At 41.1% G+C, this 19,415-nt stretch overlaps 1 protein-coding gene across 2 annotated transcripts in view; it reads right to left on the minus strand.

The window, feature by feature from the left end:
- Positions 1-4,507: 4,507 nt before the first annotated feature.
- The window catches only part of YES1 (YES proto-oncogene 1, Src family tyrosine kinase), a 90,578-nt gene continuing 75,670 nt past the window's right edge, over positions 4,508-19,415 (minus strand). For both annotated transcript variants that reach the window (XM_030810681.1, XM_030810682.1), the window contains exons 10-12: positions 18,709-18,862; positions 15,012-15,143; positions 4,508-5,168 (exon numbers count right to left, since the gene is read on the minus strand). In XM_030810681.1, the coding sequence (XP_030666541.1) occupies positions 4,960-5,168; positions 15,012-15,143; positions 18,709-18,862 (495 nt within the window). In that variant the 3' untranslated portion in view covers positions 4,508-4,959. The remainder of the gene's footprint in view (positions 5,169-15,011; positions 15,144-18,708; positions 18,863-19,415) is intronic.

Genomic DNA, 19,415 nt, shown 5'->3' on the forward strand with positions numbered 1-19,415 from the left:
CAGTCTTGCTCTGTCGCCCAGGGTGGAGTGCAATGGTGCAATCTTGGCTCACTGCAACCTCTGCCTCCTGGGTTCAAGCGATTCTTGTGCCTCAGCCTCCCGAGTAGCTGGGTCTACTGGCATGCACCACCATGCCTGGCTAATTTTTGTATTTTTAGTAGAGATGGTGTTTCACTATGTCGGCCAGGCTAGTCTCGAACTCCTGGCCCCAAGTGATCCACTGGCCTCGGCCTCCCAAAGTGCTGAGATTACAGGCACTATACCTGGCCCTTAAGGCACATTTTATACTCAACTTCCAAATGAATTAAAATGCTTTTATTGTTTTTTTTTGAGATGGAGTCTCGCTGTGTTCCCAGGCTGGAGTGCAGTGGCATGATCTCGGCTCACTACAAGCTCCGCCTCCCGGGTTCACACCATTCTCCTGCCTCAGCCTCCGGAGTAGCTGGGACTACAGGCGCCAGCCACCACGCCCAGCTAATTTTTTGTATTTTTAGTAGAGACAGGATTTCACCATGTTAGCCAGGATGGTCTCGATCTCCTGACCTCGTGATCCACCCGCCTCGGCCCCCCAAAGTGCTGGGATTACAGGCATGAGCCACTGTGCCCGGCCTAAAATGCTTTTTAAAAAGCACAACCTATAGGGTTGCGCGCAGTGGCTTATGCCTGTAATCCCAGCACTTTGGGAGGCCCAGGAAGGCGGATCACTTGAGCTCAGGAGTTCTGAGACTAGCCTAAGCAACATGGCAAAACCCTGTCTCTACAAAATATCAAAAGTTAGCCAGGCAAGGTGGCTCGCACCTGTACTGCCAGCTACTTGGGAGGCTGAGGTGGAAGGATTGCTTGAGGCTGGGAAGTCGAGGCTGCAGTGAGCCATGATGGTGCCACTGCACTTCAACCTGGGCAACAGAGCAAGATCCTGTCACACACACAGAAGCATAAACTATAATATAGATAGATGAATGTTAATCTTGGGGTGGATGAGGACTTCTAAGCATAAAAAAGGAATGAACAGATCTGACAATCTACAAATGTACAACTTTCATGTCAGAAATTATATGGAAAATTAAAAGGCAAACAGGAAACTAGAAAAACATTCTTAAATTGAGGAACTATTGCTATACTACAAAAATGAATGTTTACTAAATGAAGTGTTTTAGAAATCAGAAAAAAAGCTAATGATTTTGTAATTAACACTTATTGAAAATAAATGCTTTTGAATGACCATTCAAAATCTAGTATTAGACAATTTTATTTTCATTATCCTATATAATTATAAAACGCATAGAGACTTTTTTCTTTTTTAGAAAATTAAGCCCCTTAATTTATAATAAAACTGGTCATTCTATATATATATATATTTTTTTTTTTTTTTTTTTTTTTTTTTTGAGACAGTCTCGCTCTGTTGCCCAGGCTGGATGGAGTGCAGTGGCGCAATCTCGGCTCACTGCAAGCTCCGCCTCCTGGGTTCATGCAATTCTCCTGCCTCAGCCTCCCGAGTGGCTGGGACTACAGGCGCCCACCACCACGCCCGGCTAATTTTTTGTACTTTTAGTGAACACAGGGTTTCACCGTGTTAGCCAGGATGGTCTCGATCTCCTGACCTCGTGATCCACCTGCCTCGGCCTCCCAAAGTGCTGGGATTACAGGCATGAGCCACCGCGCCTGGCCTCTATTTTATATTCTTCACATAGATTGTGAATAGCTACACTCAAATTACTTAGGTTTCTGCATTAACTGTATTTGCTGGTATAATTTTAAAAAGAAGAAAATACTTATAAAAATAATGTCACTCACTTGACATAGAAAATTGACCACAAATAATGAGTTCAATAATGTTCTGAATTTAATAAAGGATTGATTAAATTCTGCTCAGTAGTTACAAGTAACTGAACATTTTTTTCTCAGTGGAAGAATTCAGAATATATCAATTTTTAAAAAATGAATGAGAATATGAATAGCAACTAAAACGATTAATAGGTGCATTCAATGAGAATTTTTTATTTCAATTATCCACAAAACAATATTACAATACTTTATAAAAATATTAAGTTTAGGCTACCATTATTCATTTAAAAAAGTGTGCTAGAAGGCTGTTTTTGCCAACTTCCTTTTTTGGTAAGGGTTAACTTCCACATTAAGACACTGAAGACAAAAAGCTGTTGGAAAAAATCTTCAAATTTACAAAGTTGTTTATTTTTCTTGGCAATTTAAAAATACAGAACAATTTAAAATGAATACACATTAAGTTAGTGTTTTATCCCTACTATACAATTGTTATTATATAAGGAACTGCTCCATTCAGTTAAAACCTAATGAATACCATCAACTTTTCCTGGCTTACTTTCCTGATTTAGTACATAAACATAATTTTGTTACCCTTTTGAATATGCTTAGAAAAATTACAATATCATAGTTCACATAAAGCCCTTAAAAAATCTCATGTCACAAGTTGTTGACAAGAGGAAATAATGACAGCACTCTTCTTAGGAAGACCCTCTTGGTAGAGAGTGTCAATACTAAACAGGTTACGTAAACAGAAAAAACAACCACAATTTTTAGTACCAGAACCATTGCCAACTTGCATGAAGTCCATCTGTCACATTTTAAAATGGTTTGAATTTGAACATATATGCCATGGCACAGAATTTCGAATCTGATGATTAAAATCAGGTAAATAATGATAGCTAAGAATTATATCCTGAAAACAGAGGGGCCTAATACGAGGTTTAATTTAAGGTGTGACTATATGAGAGTATTTTAAAACATATACACCAGACCTTCATTTTATTTATCAATTTTTCCTTTGCTAGACACTTAAACCACTAATGCTGCTATTCAAATCTGTATTTTGAAATTACTGAGTTATTCTTAAAAATTAGTCTTATTTTGCATGTTTCACTTTTGCACTTTAGGGTAAAAACTGTCCCCTTTTCACCACTGTTAATATTTAGAATAAGTTTTCCTCCCCAAATCAACCATTTAATATATTCTAAAAGGGAAAAAATGACCACCATTACGTAGACTTTAAAACTGAATGTAGGCCGGGTGCGGTGGCTCACGCCTGTAATCCCAGCACTTTGCGAGGCTGAGGTGGGCAGATCACAAGGTCAGGAGATCCAGACCATCTCGGCTAACACGGTGAAACCCCGTCTCTACTAAAACTACAAAAAACTAGCCAGGTGTGGTGGTGGGCGCCTGTAGTCCCAGCTACTCGGGAGGCTGAGGCAGGAGAATGGTGTGAACCTGGGAGGCAGAGCTTGCAGTGAGCCGACATCGTACCACTGCACTCCATCCAGCCTGGGTGACAGCGAGACTCCGTCTCAAAAAAGAAAAAAAAAAAAGTGAATGTAGATTCAAACATGATTTGAAAACTGGATTTCTAAAAATGTTTTACATAAAAGCCATATCCCACTGAAATGAATGTGAAGCCATAACTTCACTATTTTGAACAAATACCCATTTAGTGTGTAAGAAAAATTAGTTTTATAGTTATACCTTATAACTCTTTAAAGTCTCAGAATATAGCTAAGTGAGGAGCTCTGAGTGCCAGCAAAGCCATTCTCTCACTCTATGACATCAACATTAAACATCACATTCCATCCCTCTAACTTGTAAAACTTTCACATTTTCTTTTCTCGTATTTCTTTTAAATACATTTTCCTCTCTGTTCATCTATATTCACCATGAGCAAAAGTGCATTCAAGTCCCTGATCTGGTCATATTTTCTATTTGTGGCACCCATCCCCATAAGGACATATAAGCAATATCTCACAGTGCCAAGTCTAGTTTTTAAAAAGGGCTTTTTAAATGCTGGGTCTTACTTTGCATGCTATCTAAAGATTAAAACATTTCCCCTTTGATTGGACAGTAGTTTCAATTATATATTGCCTTAAAAAAATCAATGCAACCTCATACAAGATTAACTCACTTTCTAGTTACCTTCATTATTCTAAGTCAAACTCTTCAGAAAAGGACTGAAGTGAAAAAGTTCTTATTCTTTCAGTTCCGTGAATATGAATATTAATGTACTGCATTATACTTTCAAATTCCACTTCTGTGGTCTAACATTTAATCAAGTTTGAGATCCTGTTTATATTCCTTTAGAAAAACCTGGCCCATGTCCATGCAAAAGAAAGCATATATTAAGATTGCATACTGACTGTTTAACTTAGAAAAAACTTTTGAGAATAATAAATGCAAGAAACTTTAAAAAAGGCTGGGCGTGGTGGCTCACGCTTGTAATCCCAGCACTTTGGGAGGCCGAGGCGGGAGGATCACGAGGTCAAGAGATCGAGACCACGATGAAACCCCATCTCTACTAAAAATACAAAAAATTAGCCGGGCGTGGTGGCGGACGCCTATAGTCCCAGCTACTGAGAGAGGCTGAGGCAGGAGAATGGCGTGAACCCGGGAGGCGGAGCTTGCAGTGAGCCGAGTTTGTGCCACTGCACTCCAGCCTGGGTGACAGAGCAAGACTCCGTCTCAAAAAAAAAAAAAAAAAGAAACTTTAAAAAACTGGAATGGAATTATTTGGTCCCATGATATTCCTTAGTTTTAGATTTTATTATGGTATAGCTTTTTATCTCTCAAGTTTTTTCTGTAACAATAAATAATTTTCTTTGAGCAATTCTGACTTTGGGGAAAAAAAGAAAGGAAATGATTTATAAATAAGCAGGAGCCTCACTGTCCTTCATTACCATGCTATCACCCACACTGTTATCAGTATCTTAGCTCTATTTTCTTTGGACCCTGAAGTACGTTGGAAAATTCATCATTGGTACATTAGAGTTTAATACTTGGGGGAAAAAAAAGTGGTTTTGTGCAACCATATCTGGGATTCCAGTTTACCATTAAAAACATGCAGAGTAAAGAAGATTTTCTTCTTTTGATTCCTGTAGAAAATCTACACAAGTTCTTTACATTTTGGCAGATTTGTGCATATAAAATAGGCTGCTTGAATTATAAATTTTCTCCTGGCTGGTACTGTGGCTCTGTAGCAGTGAAGTAGTCTTCCAAGAAGGACTGAATATATTCAAATGTTGGTCTTTCATCAGGGTCCTTCTTCCAACACAGATTCATCAATTCATGGAGGGATTCTGGACAGCCCTGAGGGCACGGCATCCTGTATCCTCGCTCCACTTGTTCCAATACTTCACGGTTCACCATACCTAACACACAAGATTAAAACATTAAAGAACAATGGTACTGAGCATCTCTGCCCGGCCGCCCATTGCCCATCGTCTGGGAAGTGAGCGCACCTCTGCCCGACCACCCATAGTCTGGGAAGAAGTGAGGAGCGCCTCTGCCCGGCCGCCCTGTCTGGGAAGTGAGATGCACCTCTGCCCGGCCGCCTCGTCTGGGAAGTGGGGAGCGCCTCTGCCCGACACCCCGTCTGGGAAGTGAAGAGCGCCACTGTTAGGCCGCCCTGTCTGGGACGTGAGGAGCGCCTCTGCCCAGCCGCCCCGTCTGGGACGTGAGGAGAGCCTCTGCCCAGCTGCCCCGTCTGGGACGTGAGGAGCATCTCTGCCCGCCCGCCCCGTCTGGGAAGTGAGGAGCGTCTCTGCTCGGCCACCCCGTCTGGGAAGTGAGGAGCACCTATGCCCGGCCACCCCGTCTGGGAAGTGAGGAGCGCCTCTGCCTGGCGGCTGTGCAACCTTCCAAGTGTGAAGTGACAGCCTTCCTTGTAGAATGAATGAAGACACTGGCACTGATTATATAACACCTTGGCAGCTATCTCAAGTCGTTGATGGTGGAAGTATTGGAATTATAGAAGAAAGCAAACACACAAATTTGACTAAAGGCAATTTTGTGACTTCTTTCTATTGGCCCTGGTAAACCAAGGTTATTCTGGATGGAAATAGCCTTGAAAAGGTGATATATATATGAACGTATCTGATTTTTTTTTTTCCCCGTATAATTCTTACTTTGTGCAAAAAAAAAAAAAAAAAAAAAAAAGCCTCCTCCAGAGAGGACTACCCATTCATACATGCCATGCCCCCTTTCTATCATAACTCCAATTTATTTTCTTCATAATACATATCACTCTCTCAAATCATCTTGTTCATTTCTTTGTGCTTTTTTTTTGGTCCCATCCAGCTCTGAAGTGTAAACTCTGTGTAAACATCAGAGGGACCTGTCAGTCTTGCTTCCTGTTGTGTCCCCAGTGCCAAGAACAGTGACTAGCACTCAACAAATTTTTGAGTGACTATCTGAACAAATGCATGAATGTGCCCACTGCCTCAAAAAAAAAAAAAAAAAAAAAAAAAGAACAATGGTCCTAACTAGCACTAAGAAAACATAACAAACCCCCTAGCCACTAACTGATTCAAAGTATATTATTTAGTGAAATAATTCTTTTAACAAAGCAACAAAATCAATTTTAAACATGAGAATATCAAGAGCTTAGAAAATGCTAATGTATGTTTTAACATGTCTAATTTTTCATTCTATCTTATATCTTATTTTTAATACTAATGTCTTCAAAAGCCAACCCCATTTGATTAATAAGAATTTAGGGTAGCGGGCGGTGGTCAAGCTGTAATCCAGCACTTTGGAGGCGAGGGGAGATCACGAGGTCAGGAATCGAGACCATCGTGGTAACAGGTGAACCCGTCTCTACTAAAACACACAAATAGCCGGCGTGTTGGCGGCCTGTAGTCCCAGCTACTAGGAGGCTGAGCAGGAGAAGGCGGAACCCGGGGGGAGCTTGCATAGCGAGATCGCCATGCATCAGCTGGGACAGAGCAAGACTCGTCTCAAAAAAAAAAAAAAAAAAAAAAAAAAAAAAAAAAAAAAAATTAGGGTGCCACTATGAGGTACTGGTACTTTCTAATATTAACATTTAACAATGACCAAACTTGGGTTACTGAGGAATGGTGGCAAGATCCTGTATGAAAGAACTTTAAAACAGGAATTCAGAAGAAAGTTCTAGTCTTGGTTTTGCCAAATACACTAACCACATAACTTTATGTTGAATTACTTCTGTGAAACAGTTTCCTTATCTAATATCACCTGTTTAACTTTCTTCAAGATATTACACATAGTTCCTTTCTTGTATTCCTTTGTAATCCCCCCTTCCTCAACCCCCTGATCAGCAGTTCACCCCATCTTATCACAGGACAGCAAAATGCCTCCTTTTCCAAATTCTTCCTGACAGTGTCTCACTAAGCCAGCAACCCCATCTCACTTCCTTTATCTCCTGCATCACCTTCCCTGCCTGCCTGCAAATCAGGCCATCCCTCGTATCTCTTGGAAACTTTATCAACCAATTAGGAATGGTATTTAAAATAGTCTATGATTCTCTAAAGAAAATGTAATGGGGTTAAATCATTATTATTTAGATTTTTAGTTTTTTTTTTTGAGGAATAAGTGATTTCTCAAAATACATTTTTTAAACTATTAAAAAAAACCTCTACATGACATTACTTTGAAATTCAATACTTAAAAGGAAGTTTTCTGAGCTTTTCATCTAACTAGGTACTGTCATCTTCATAAGTGAAATCCGGCCGGGCGTGGTGGCTCTCGCCTGTAATCCTGGCACTTTGGGAGGCCGAGGTGGGCGATCACCTGAGGTCAGGAGTTCAAGACCAGCCTTGCCAACATGGTGAAACCACGACTCTACAAAATACAAAAATGAGCCGGGCATGATGGCAGGTGCCTGTAATCCCAGCTACTTGGGAAGCTGAGGTGGGAGAATCACTTGAACGGGAGGCGGAGGTTGCAGTGAGCCGAGATTGCGCCATAGCACTCCAGCCTGGGTGACAGAGTGAGACTCCATCTCAGGGGGTGGGGAAGTGAAATCCAGTACATTTTACTAACAATGGAAATACAACTAAAAGTTGTTGGGGGAAGGAGAAAAGGAGTAAGGGAATTAATATTCAGTGAGGGCTTACTTTAATTGAACTCCTTTTCCATTCTGTGTTCTTTTATTTTATGCTTATTATTTAAATTGACTGTTAGGATTAACCAATCCAAATAAGCCGGAACCTATGAAAATAACTTCTAATTACCAATAAGCTTTCATTCAAAACTTCACTCAAAGGCCAGGTGCGGTGGCTCATGCCTGTAATCCCAGCACTTTGGGGGGCCGAGGCAGGCAGATCACGAGGTCAAGAGATCGAGACCATCCTGGCCAACACGGTGAAACCCCGTCTCTACTAAAAATACAAAAAATTAGCCGGGCATGGTGGCGGGGGCCTGTAGTCCCAGCTACTTGGGAGGCTGAGGCAGCAGAATCGCTTAAATCCGGGAGGTGGAGGTTGCAGTGAGCCAAGATCGCGCCACTGCACTCCAGCCTGGGTGACAGAGTGGGACTCCATCTCAAAACAAAAACAAAAACAACTTCACTCTTCAGAATTTTCTGATAATTAGAACTATTAAATTATTTTATGCCAGCTGAGCATGGTAGTTCACACCTGTAATCCCAGCACTTTGGGAGGCTGAGTGGGCAGATCACTTGAGGTCAGGAGTTTGAGACCAGTCTGGCCAACATGGCGAAACCCCATCTCTACTAAAAATATAAAAACTGGGCACGGTGGCACACGCCTGTAATCCCAGCTATTCGGGAGGCTGAGGCAGGAGAATCACTTGAACCCGGGAGGCGGAGGTTGCAGTGAGCAGAGATTGCACCACTGCACTCCAGCCTGGGTGACAAAGCAAGACTCCGTCTCAAAAAAAAAAAAAAAAAAAATCATATGGTAAATACTTAGCATACTGTCAATAAATGTAAGGATTTCATACCTGTTAGCATTTATCAAGGTTTATTACTATCCCCAAATAACATTAGTAAACAGGAGCCGTTGCTTTGAAATGGACAATCTGATGTAAGAAGAGTATGCAATGGATCGGTCCATGCTACATGTGGAAAGTTCTTTCCAAATCCTCTTAAAAATCATCAAAGAAAGACAATGAATGATATTTATAAAGTATCTCTTTTTCTTCTTTAAAGATGGGTAATCTACAAATCGTTTATATTCTGATTATCATCTGAATACTTAACTAGAATATCCTGATCATATAAATTTTTATGCATTTCGATGCTATGTAGTTATATAGCTCATTTTGGATTTTTATGTTTCCCTGTTGAACTGACCCTTTTATCATTATGAAATGTCCCTTTTTGTCCCTAGTACTATTTCTTGCCTTAAAGTCCACTGCTATCTAGGCTTTCTTCAGTTAGGATCTGCAGAGTATAACTTTTCCATCCTTTTAATTTCAGTCTCTTAAAATACCTTAAAGTGGCCGGGCGCAGTGGCTCACGCTTGTAATCCCAGCACTCTGGGAGGCCGAGGCGGGTGGATCACGAGGTCAGGAGATTGAGACCACGGTGAAACCCCGTCTCTACTAAAAATACAAAAAAAAAAAAAATCAGCCGCGCATGGTGGCGGGCGCCTGTAGTCCCAGCTACTCGGAGAGGCTGAGGCAGGAGAATGGCGTGAACCCGGAAGGCGGAGCTTGCAGTGAGCCGAGATTGCGCCACTGCACTCCAGCCTGGGCGACAGAGCGAGACTCCGTCTCAAAAAAAAAAAAAAAAAAAAAAACCTTAAAGTATGTATCTTATAAATACCATTATAGTATTTGTGTATGTGTTTAAAATCCAGTCTTACCTTTTTTTATTGGAATGTTTAGTGTACCTAAATGTCATTTAATTATGGATGTAGTTGGGTTTAATTCTACCATCCTGATCTTTGTTCCATCTATTCGTTTCTCCTCTCTTGCTTTTTAATTTGATTAAACAAGCATTTTTCAATGTTCAATATTTTCTCTCCTCTGTTGGCTTTTTATCTTCTCTTCTTGTTATTTTAGTAGTTATCATTGAGACTACAATATGCTTCTTTGGTTTATTATAGTTAAAATAAGTACTTTTACCTGTTCCAAACTTAGAACGGTTTACCTCTTATTCCTTGACCCCCTCTACCCTTTGTGTTATTGTCACAGTCTATTTTTATATACATTATAAATTTGGTAAGATTTTTTATTGTTGGTGTTTTAGATCAGCAGTTTTCTCCCAAGCACTTTAAAGACATAATTTCACTCTTTCCTGGCTTCCATATCTGAGGAAAAGTTAGCTGTCTGACTGTTGTTCCTGTGTAGATAATATACAGGCTGAGTATCCCTTATCTGAAATGTTTGGGACCAGAAGTATTTCTGATTTGGGATTTTTTTGGATTTTGGAATATTTGCATATACATAATGAGATATCTTAAGGGATGAGACCCAAGTCTAAACACAAAATTCATTTATGAGCCAGGCACGGTGGCTCGCACCTGTAATCTCAGCACTTTGGGAGGCCAGGGCAAATCGCTTGAGCCCAGGATTTTGAGACCATCCTGGGCGACATGGTGAGACCCCGTCTCTACAAAAATTAGCTAGGTGGATGGCACACACCTGTGGTCTCAGCTACTTGCGAGGCTGAGGTGGGAGGATCACCTGAGCCCAGGGAGGTAGAGGCTGCAGTGAGCCCTGATTGTGCCACTGCACTGCAGCCTGGGTGACAGAGACCCTGTCTCAAAAAAAAAAAAAAAAATTCATTTATGTTTCATATACACCTTATACATATAGTCTGAAGGTAATTTTACATAATTTTAAAAATAATTTTCTGCACAAAATTTTGATGGCATTTTGACTGCAACCTGTCACATGAGGATGGGTGTGGAATTTTCCATTTGTGGTGTTGTCAATGCTCAAAATGTTTTGGATTTTGGAGCATTTCAGATTTTTTTTTTTTTTTTTTTGAAATGAAGTCTTGCTCTGTTGCCCAAGCTGGAGTGCAGTGGCACAATCTTGGCTCATTGCAACCTCTGCCTCCCAGGTTCAAGCAATTCTCCTGCCTCAGCCTCCCAGTAGCTGGTACTACAGGTGTGCACCACCATGCCCAGCTAATTTTTGTATTTTTAGTAGAGATGGGGTTTCACTATGTTGGCCAGGCTGGTCTCAAACTCCTGACCTCGTGATCCACCAGCCTCGGCCTCCCAAAGTGCTGAGATTACAGGCCTGAGCCACTGTGTCCGGCTGCATTTTGGATTTTTGAATTAGGAATGCTCAATCTGCACCACCTCCTTATGGCTGTTTGGCTTTGATTTTTGTAATTTGACCATGGTATGTTTGCTTGAATTTCACTGAGTTTATTTTTCTTGTTTGAGGTTCACTTAATCTGTGGGTATTTTGTTTTATCATATTTAGAGGATTTTTAGCCATTACTTTTTTAAAATGTTGTCACTGTTTCATCTTTTTCTCTCTTCTGCTTCTGGGACTCCATAAATTAGACCTTTTCACTATGCCCCACTGGTTTTATACATTCTGTTCTGCTTTCTTCCCATTAGCTTTTATCTATGCATTACACCTTGGATACTTTGTTAATGTGTCTGAATCCACTAATCTTGTCTTCTATTATGCCCATCTAGTGAGTACTTAAATTTGATATAATGTTTTACAGTTCTAAAATTTCCATTTGAGGGCCAGGCCGGGTGGCTCACGCCTGTAATCCCAGCTACTTGGGAGGCTGAGGCAGGAGAATCGCTGGAACCTGGGAGGCGGAGGCTGCAGTGAACCAAGATCGTGCCACTGTACTCCAGCCTGGGAGACAGAGTGAGATTATATTTCAAAAGAAAATAAATAAATAAATAAATACAATTTCCATTTGATTTTTTAAAATAGATTCAAATTCTGCTGAAATTCTCCAGTTTTTCATTATTTTGCAAAACTTTTCTTCTATTTTAACATTCCATATATTGCTATTTTGAAGTCTTTTGCTAACTCCAAGATTTGGATTATCTCAGAGTCTGCTCCTATTGATTTTGAACTTTTTTTTTTTTTTTTTTTGAGACAGAATCTCGCTCTGTCACCCAGGCTAGAGTGCAGTGGCACGATCTCAGCTCACTGCAACCTCCACCTCCTGGGTTCAAGCGATTCTCCTGCCTCAGCCTCCTGAGTAGCTGGGATTACAGGCACCCACCACTATGGCTGGCTAATTTTTGTATTTTTAGCAGAGATGGGGTTTTACTGTCTTGGCCAGGCTGGTCTCAAACTCCTGACCTTGTGATCCACCCGCCTTGGCCTCCCAATGTGTTGGGATTACAGGCGTGAGCCACAGTGCCCAGCCAGATTTTGAACTCTTGATAATCAATCATCTCTTCCCTTCTTCATGTATCTAGTAACTTTTTATTTTGTGTTAGACATTTTGAATCATACACTGTAGATTATCTGGATCATGTTATTTTTTCTGAAGGTTGTTCAGTTTAATTCCATTTGTAATTTACCAGCAGATCACCTAGTTGTTAGGGCTTAGTTTTGCTCAGTTTTGCCCTTTCTCCTAGGGTATGGACTTTCTGGGGTCTCAACAAAAAGCCTAGGGTATTCTCCAACATCTATCCAGTTTGGCTGGGCAAGAACTCCTCAGCACTCTGTAGCCTCTGAACTCTGCTTGACTCCCCAGCCTCCTAGTGGCTATTTTCTGTTAGGTCTCCCAGAGACTCTCCCTGTGTATGTGCAGATTAGAACTGACCAAGGACTCAAGGGGATTTTTTTTTTTTTTTGAGACAGGGTCTTGCTCTGTTGCCCAGGCTGGAGTGCAGTGGTGCAATCATAGCTCACTGCAGCTTCATATTCCTCAATTTGAAGGATCACTCAAGCGATCCACCCACCTCAGCCTCCCAAAGTGCTGGGATTATAGGAGTGAGTCACCACACCCAACTGGAATTTTAAAGGAGAATTTTAGATTTCTTTCCCTATGGTTCCTTCTCTGGGACCCTGTCCTTCAGATCCCAGCACTAGGATCTCGGCCTCTTTTGCTTAATAAGACTTATGCTTTCTGTTTGGGTTTTACTGCCCTATGCTATTTTAGAAAATGCCTTCAGAAAAGCCAATATAAATGGCCTTCCTTGATATAATGTCCTATCCGTTTTTTTTACATACTTTATTTAACTTTTGTAGTTGTTTACAGTGCTATAGTAAGTTGGATATTAGCCTCTCCATCATAGCTAAAACTGAAAGTTCCTCATGATTATATATTTAAAGTGAAACTATGTTGCATGGCTGTGTTGTTATTTCTAGCCCTGTTTGCAGGTGTGGTGTAGGCAGAGTTGGATTTATTTAGTGTGGTGATTTTGCTAAGCAATGATGATGAAATCAGAGAAGAGTGAAAGGCAAGGTAACTGCAAAGGAGTGATTATACTGCTTCACTAGGGAATTTAAGAAGAATAGTTTCATGAACGGGGTGAGAAGAAGGAAAAGGTGGCAGAAATAATGAAGTAAAGATCCTGGTAGCACCAAGAAATTGCTAGGGTTGGGGTAGAGGGAGTTATCTAGAAAGATGGCAAGTGGTGGTCAGAAAGTAGATGCATGAAATAGATTTTGAAAGGGTTGCAGTTATTGGTGACATTAAGGTTTAAGGTATGAAGATGGAAAAACTGGCTAAGGTAGAGTGAAAGATAAGATTACACAGGAGAAGAGTTCAAGCTACAAGAGACCAGGGTAATAGAAAAATCACCATGTGTATTAAGATGACAATGAGTTAAGACAGGAGAGGAGTTTTGTTGAAGAGGACAATGGTGAGTCATTAAATGAGAATAACGTGAATGGTATCAGTGAATAACAGCAACCAGACAAAGTGGGTGATAAAATTCGATGGCATTAGATCTATAGTTGGAGATATTCGGGAAGAGGAATATGTTAGATAATATGCAAAACCTGTAAGATTAGCAAACAGTTTTTCCTAAAGATTAAATTTTATATGCTTTCACTCTCAACATTAGGATACTTCAGTAGAAGAGTTTGAGAAGTAACAAACTAAAATAATACTCAATGATAGCTGAATTTCAAGTGAGCTAAAATTTCTCCTTCCCCCTACAAACTATATAAATCTCTTAATTTTGAGGCCGGGCATGGTGGCTCACACCTGTAATCCCAGCACTTTGGGAGGCCGAGGCGGGCGGATCACAAGGTCAGGAGATCGAGACCATCCTGGTTAACACGTCTCTACTAAAAATACAAAAAATTAGCTGGGCGTGGTAGTGGGTGCCTGTAGTCCCAGCTACTCGGGAGGCTGAGGCAGGAGAATGGCATGAACCTGGGAGGTGGAGGCTGCAGTTAGCTGAGATCGTGCCACTGCACTCCAGCCTGGATGACAGAGCGAGACTCTGTCTCAAAAAAAAAAAAAAAAAAAAAGTCTCTTAATTTTGAAAGGGAAGCATTTTTATTTTTCCTCTTTATTAATGGCAGATATATTTTTTAAAGTACTGGTTTATAAATAGGTTTTGTTAGGAGAAATAAAACAAGAAAAGGATCTCAAAATAATCTACTGAAGAAAACAAGGCAAGTACATATTTAAAAAAATATACCAGGATGGGCACAGTGGCTCACGCCTGTAATCCCAGCACTTTGGGAGGCCTAGGCAGGTGGATCACCTGGGGTCAGGAGTTCGAGACCAGCTTAGCCAACATGGCAAAACTCTATCTCTACTAAAAATACAAAAAATTAGCTGGGCATGGTGGCGGGTACCTGTAATCCCAGCTACTTGGGAGGCTGAGGCAGGAGAATTGCTTGAACCCGGGAGGCAGAGGTTGCAGTGAGCCAGACTGCACCACTGCACTCCAGCCTGGGTGACAGAGTGAGACTCTGTTTAAAAAAAAAAAAAACAAAAAAAAACCCAGTCACACTACTGAAAAAGAACAGTTATTTAGGATATAGGGTGATGAGCCAGGATATTTAAGATACGTTTATTATCTGAGAGAACAGTAAGAGGCCCTTTTGGAAAATGTCATGAGAAAGCTGAGGTGAATGTGGGGCATATCTCATGTGCTCACCCTGTCAAGGATCGTGGCTTTCACTGTTACCCATCCAATGCCACAGTTACCCATCCAATGCCACAGTAAAGGGAAGGAGTGGGGAGAGGGAGAGGCAGGGGGACTATGAGAAGAAATAAAGGCCTTTTCCCCGCTTATAATTCTGTTCCTAATAAACTCCTGATAAAGCCACTCATGAGATAACCAAGAGCTAATAAAATGCAAGCTTACCTGGATATGGCACTCGGCCCTTTGTTACCAGTTCTGTCTGCAGAATTCCAAATGACCAGACATCAGACTTTATTGTAAACCGACCATACAGTGCAGCTTCAGGAGCTGTCCATTTGATTGGAAATTTTGCACCTAAAATAATATTGACCATCTTGCTTAATTGTTTTTAAAAAATCTATTTGTGTAAACATAGCATACGCAGGGCTAATGTTCTGTCAATATCTCTACTGTAGTCATCAGTGTCAATTCTTTAAATGTACAAGATACATGGGATAAAAATTCTTTAATTTTTAAAATTCATATTGAAATAAATCACATTTATTCCTGATTAGATAGCTGATGATATAAAAAATAAGTTGGCTGTGGGAACAGAAAACAATTTAAGAAAATAGAGGTTGAAGCTCTAGCAAGCCAAAGATATGGGTTATAATACGTGTAACTTTTAAGTATAGTCTGGCACCTAATAGCTATAGTTAACTATTGGTTGATGAGTGAATATTCTATTGAGTTATAATGTCTACAGGTTTTCAACCATAATCTCTTTCCTACTTTTTATATCGTTCTGGAAAATTTTATTGTACTACTTTTAAAAGCCTATGTTAATTAACTCAAATATTTACTGTATATCTTTTTTGTGGAGGGCATTATGCTAATCATTATGGAAACCTAAAAAGCATGGCTTTCAGGAAGTTTATAAAAGTTACTGGGGAAATAAGATTATAGGTGTCTTACATTCTTCAAGTTATTTATATGTGTTTGTAGATAGTGTTTTAAAACAGAGTTCTTTAGACATTTAGACAAACAGACAATCAATTTTCCTTGGCACAGTTACAAAATGTTTCATTTAAAAAGTGGCAGGTGGTTGGGCACAGTGGCTCACGCCTATAATCCCAGCACTTTGAGAGGCTGAGGTGGGAAGATCACCTAAGGTCAGGAGTTCAAGACCAGCCTGGCCAACATGGTGAAACCCTGTCTCTACCAAAAATACAAAACTTAGCCAGGCCTGTAATCCCAGCTACTCAGGAGGCTGAGGCAGGAGAATTGCTTGAACCTGGGGGTCAGAGGTTGCAGTGAGCCAAGATCATGCCACTTCATTCCAGTCTGGGCAAAAAAGCAAAACTTGGCCAGGCGCGGTGGCTCATGCCTGTAATCCCAGCACTTTGGGAGGCCAAGGTGGACGGATCATGAGGTCAGGAGATTGAGACCATCCTGGCTAATGCGGTGAAACCCCGTCTCTACTAAAAATACAAAAAAAAAAAAAAAATTAGCCGGGCATGGTGGCAGGCACCTGTAGTCTCAGCTACTCCGGGAGGCTGAGGCAGGAGAATGGCGTGAACCCGGGAGGTGGAGCTTGCAGCGAGCCAAGATCGCGCCACTGCACTCCAGCCGGGGTGACCGAGTGAGACTCTGTCCCAAAAAAAACAAAACAAACCAAACAAAAAAAACCAGTAGCAACTACAACATCACTAATCATCAGGGAAATTCAAATTAAAACTACAATGAGACACTACCTTACTCCTGTAAGAATGGCCATAATGAAAAAGTCAAAAAAAAAATAAACAAAAAAAAAAAACAATAGATGTTGGTGTGGATGTGGTGAAAAGGGAACATTTTTCCACTGATGATGGGAATGTAAATTAGTACAACCACTATGGAAAACAGTATGGAAACTCCTTAAAGAACTAAAAGTAGAACCACCATTCAATCCAGCAATCCCACTACTGGGTATCTTCCCAAAGGAAATGAAATCAGCCAGGTGTGGTGGCTCACGCCTGTAATCCCAGTGCTTTGGGAAGCCAAGGCGTGTGGATCACCTGAGGTCAGGAGTTTGAGACCAGCGTGGCCAACATGGTGAAACCTTGTGTCTACTAAAATACAAAAATTAGCCAGGCCTGGTGGCGGGTGCCTGTAATCCCAGCTACGGGGGAGGCTGAGGAAGGAGAATCACTTGAACCTGGAAGGTGGAGGTTGGCAGTGAGCCGAGATTGTGCCACTGCACTCCAGCCTGGGCAACAGATTGAGACTCTGTCTCAAAGCAAAAAAAAAAAAAAAAAAAAAATCATTACACGAAAAAGATACATCCACACACATTTATAGCAGCACAATTCGCAATTGCAGATATAGAGCCAACCTAAATGACCATCAACCAATGAGTGGATAAAAAAAAGTGTGGCATATATACACCGTGGTATACTACTCAGCCGTAAAAAGGAATGAAATAATGTCTTTTGCAGAAACTTAGACGGAGCTAGAGGCCATTACTCTAAGTGAAGTAACTCAGGGATGGAAAACCAAATATTGTATGGTCTCACTTAAAAGTGGGGCTAAGCTATGAGGACACAAAGGCATAAGAGTAATATAATGGACTTTGGGGAATAAGGGGGAAAGGTTGGGGGGTGGATAAAAGACTACATGTTGGAGGTAAAACCCCGTCTCTACTGAAAATACAAAAATTAGCTGGGTGTGGTGGTACGAGCCTGTAATCCCAGCTACTCGGGAGGCTGGGGCAGGAGAATCGCTTGAATCTGGGAGGCAGACGTTGCAGTGAGCCGAGATCGTGCCACTGCACTCCAGCCTGGGCTGGGCGATAGAGTGAGACTCCGTCTCAAAAAAACAAACAAACCTACATATTGGGTACACTGCACGATGCTTGGGTGATGGGTGCACTGAAATCACCACTAAAGAACTAGTTTCCCAAAAACTATTGAAAAAAAAAAGTGGCAGCTAAATTAAGCCCTAAAGAATGGTTAGGAGTTTCACATGTAAAGATTACAGGCCGGGCATGGTGTCTCACGCCTGTAATCTTACACTTTGGGAAGCCAAGGCAGGAGGATTGCTTGAGCCCAGAAGTTCGAGACCAGCTTGGGCAACATGGCAAAACTTCGTCTCTACAAAAAAATACAAAGAATTAGTCAGGCGTGGTAGTGTGCACCTGTAGTTCCAGCTACTCAGGAGGCTGAGATGGGAGGATCACCTGATCCCCAGGAGGTCAAGGCTGCAGTGAGCTGAAATCATGCCACTATACTCTAGCCTGAGCGACAGAGTGAGACCCTATCTTGAAAAACAACAACAACAACAAACATTACAGATAGGAAGGCATTCCAGATGGAGGTAACTGCACAAAAGTATGGAGGTTGAAAGAAAGCACTTTGTCTAAAGCAGGGTTTCTCAATCTCGGCACCGCTACCATTTTGGGCCTGATAATTCTGTGTTGTGGTGGGGGGGGGGGTCTTGCCTGCACATTTCTGTACACTGTAGGAGGTTCAGCAGTATACCTGGCCTCTACCCACTAGATGTCAGCAGTAGCCCCTAGGTTGTAACCACCAAAAAAGTCTGCAGACATTGTCAGATGTCCCCTGGTGAGTGGAGGTACAGGGCAATATCTCCTCTGACTGAGACCCTCAGGCCTTTCTAGGAAAGAAATTAAAATATATTTGTTGTCATGTCAAAAGAAGTGTAAAGAAGCTACTACTTGCTATATGTATAATGCAAAGGATACCTAGTCAAGTTCTTTCTTGGAGGAAATAACTATCAGAAAGCCATAGTGGTACATGATTTTATGAATGAAATCAATGTCTCTATGACTCTTCTGAGGGAAGCTAAAACAATTCTTATTCTGGAAAACGCTGTATAGTCAAGAGAGTTAAGCAAAACATAGAACACTACATTACAAGCTTTTATGTAAAAGTAATTTTACCTTGTCTTGCTGTGTATTCATTGTCTTCAATTAACCTTGCTAAACCAAAATCTGCTATTTTGCACACAAGATTTTCTCCTACAAGAATATTAGCAGCCCGAAGATCTCGGTGAATATAGTTCATTCTTTCAATATATGCCATACCATCAGCAATCTTGGAAAGGGAAAAACAAAAAACACAAGACATACGATACATACAAAGGGAAGCAGAGAGAATACAATTATGGTTAACGTCAAATTGTGTCACTGAAAATCATATTATCTTAGAAGGAGATGATGGTAACAGGGTATAGTCTAGAAGATAACAGGAAAACCAGAAACATAATAAAAATGCAGGCTAAATTCAGATTTCAAAAAAATCTAACACTGGCTGGGTGCGGGGCCCACACCTATAATCCCATTAATTTGGGAGGCCAAGGCAGGCGGATCGTTTGAGGTCGCGAGTTCGAGATCAGCCTGGCCAACACGGTGAAACCCCGTCTCTACTAAAAATACAAACATTAGCTGGGTGTGGTGGTGGACACTTGCAATCCCAGCTACTCAAGAGGCTGAGGCAGGAGAATCACTTGAACCCAGGAGGCAAAGGTTGCAGTGAGCCAAGATTGTGCCACTGCACTCCAGCCTGGGCAACAGAGCGAGACTCCGCCTCAAAAAAATAAAATATAACACTACTCTGAAGACCAAGATTAACCCTCCTAATGTCTTCT

This window comes from Nomascus leucogenys, chromosome 4 (genome assembly GCF_006542625.1).
Source record: "Nomascus leucogenys isolate Asia chromosome 4, Asia_NLE_v1, whole genome shotgun sequence".
NCBI classification, from domain to species: Eukaryota; Metazoa; Chordata; class Mammalia; order Primates; family Hylobatidae; genus Nomascus; species Nomascus leucogenys.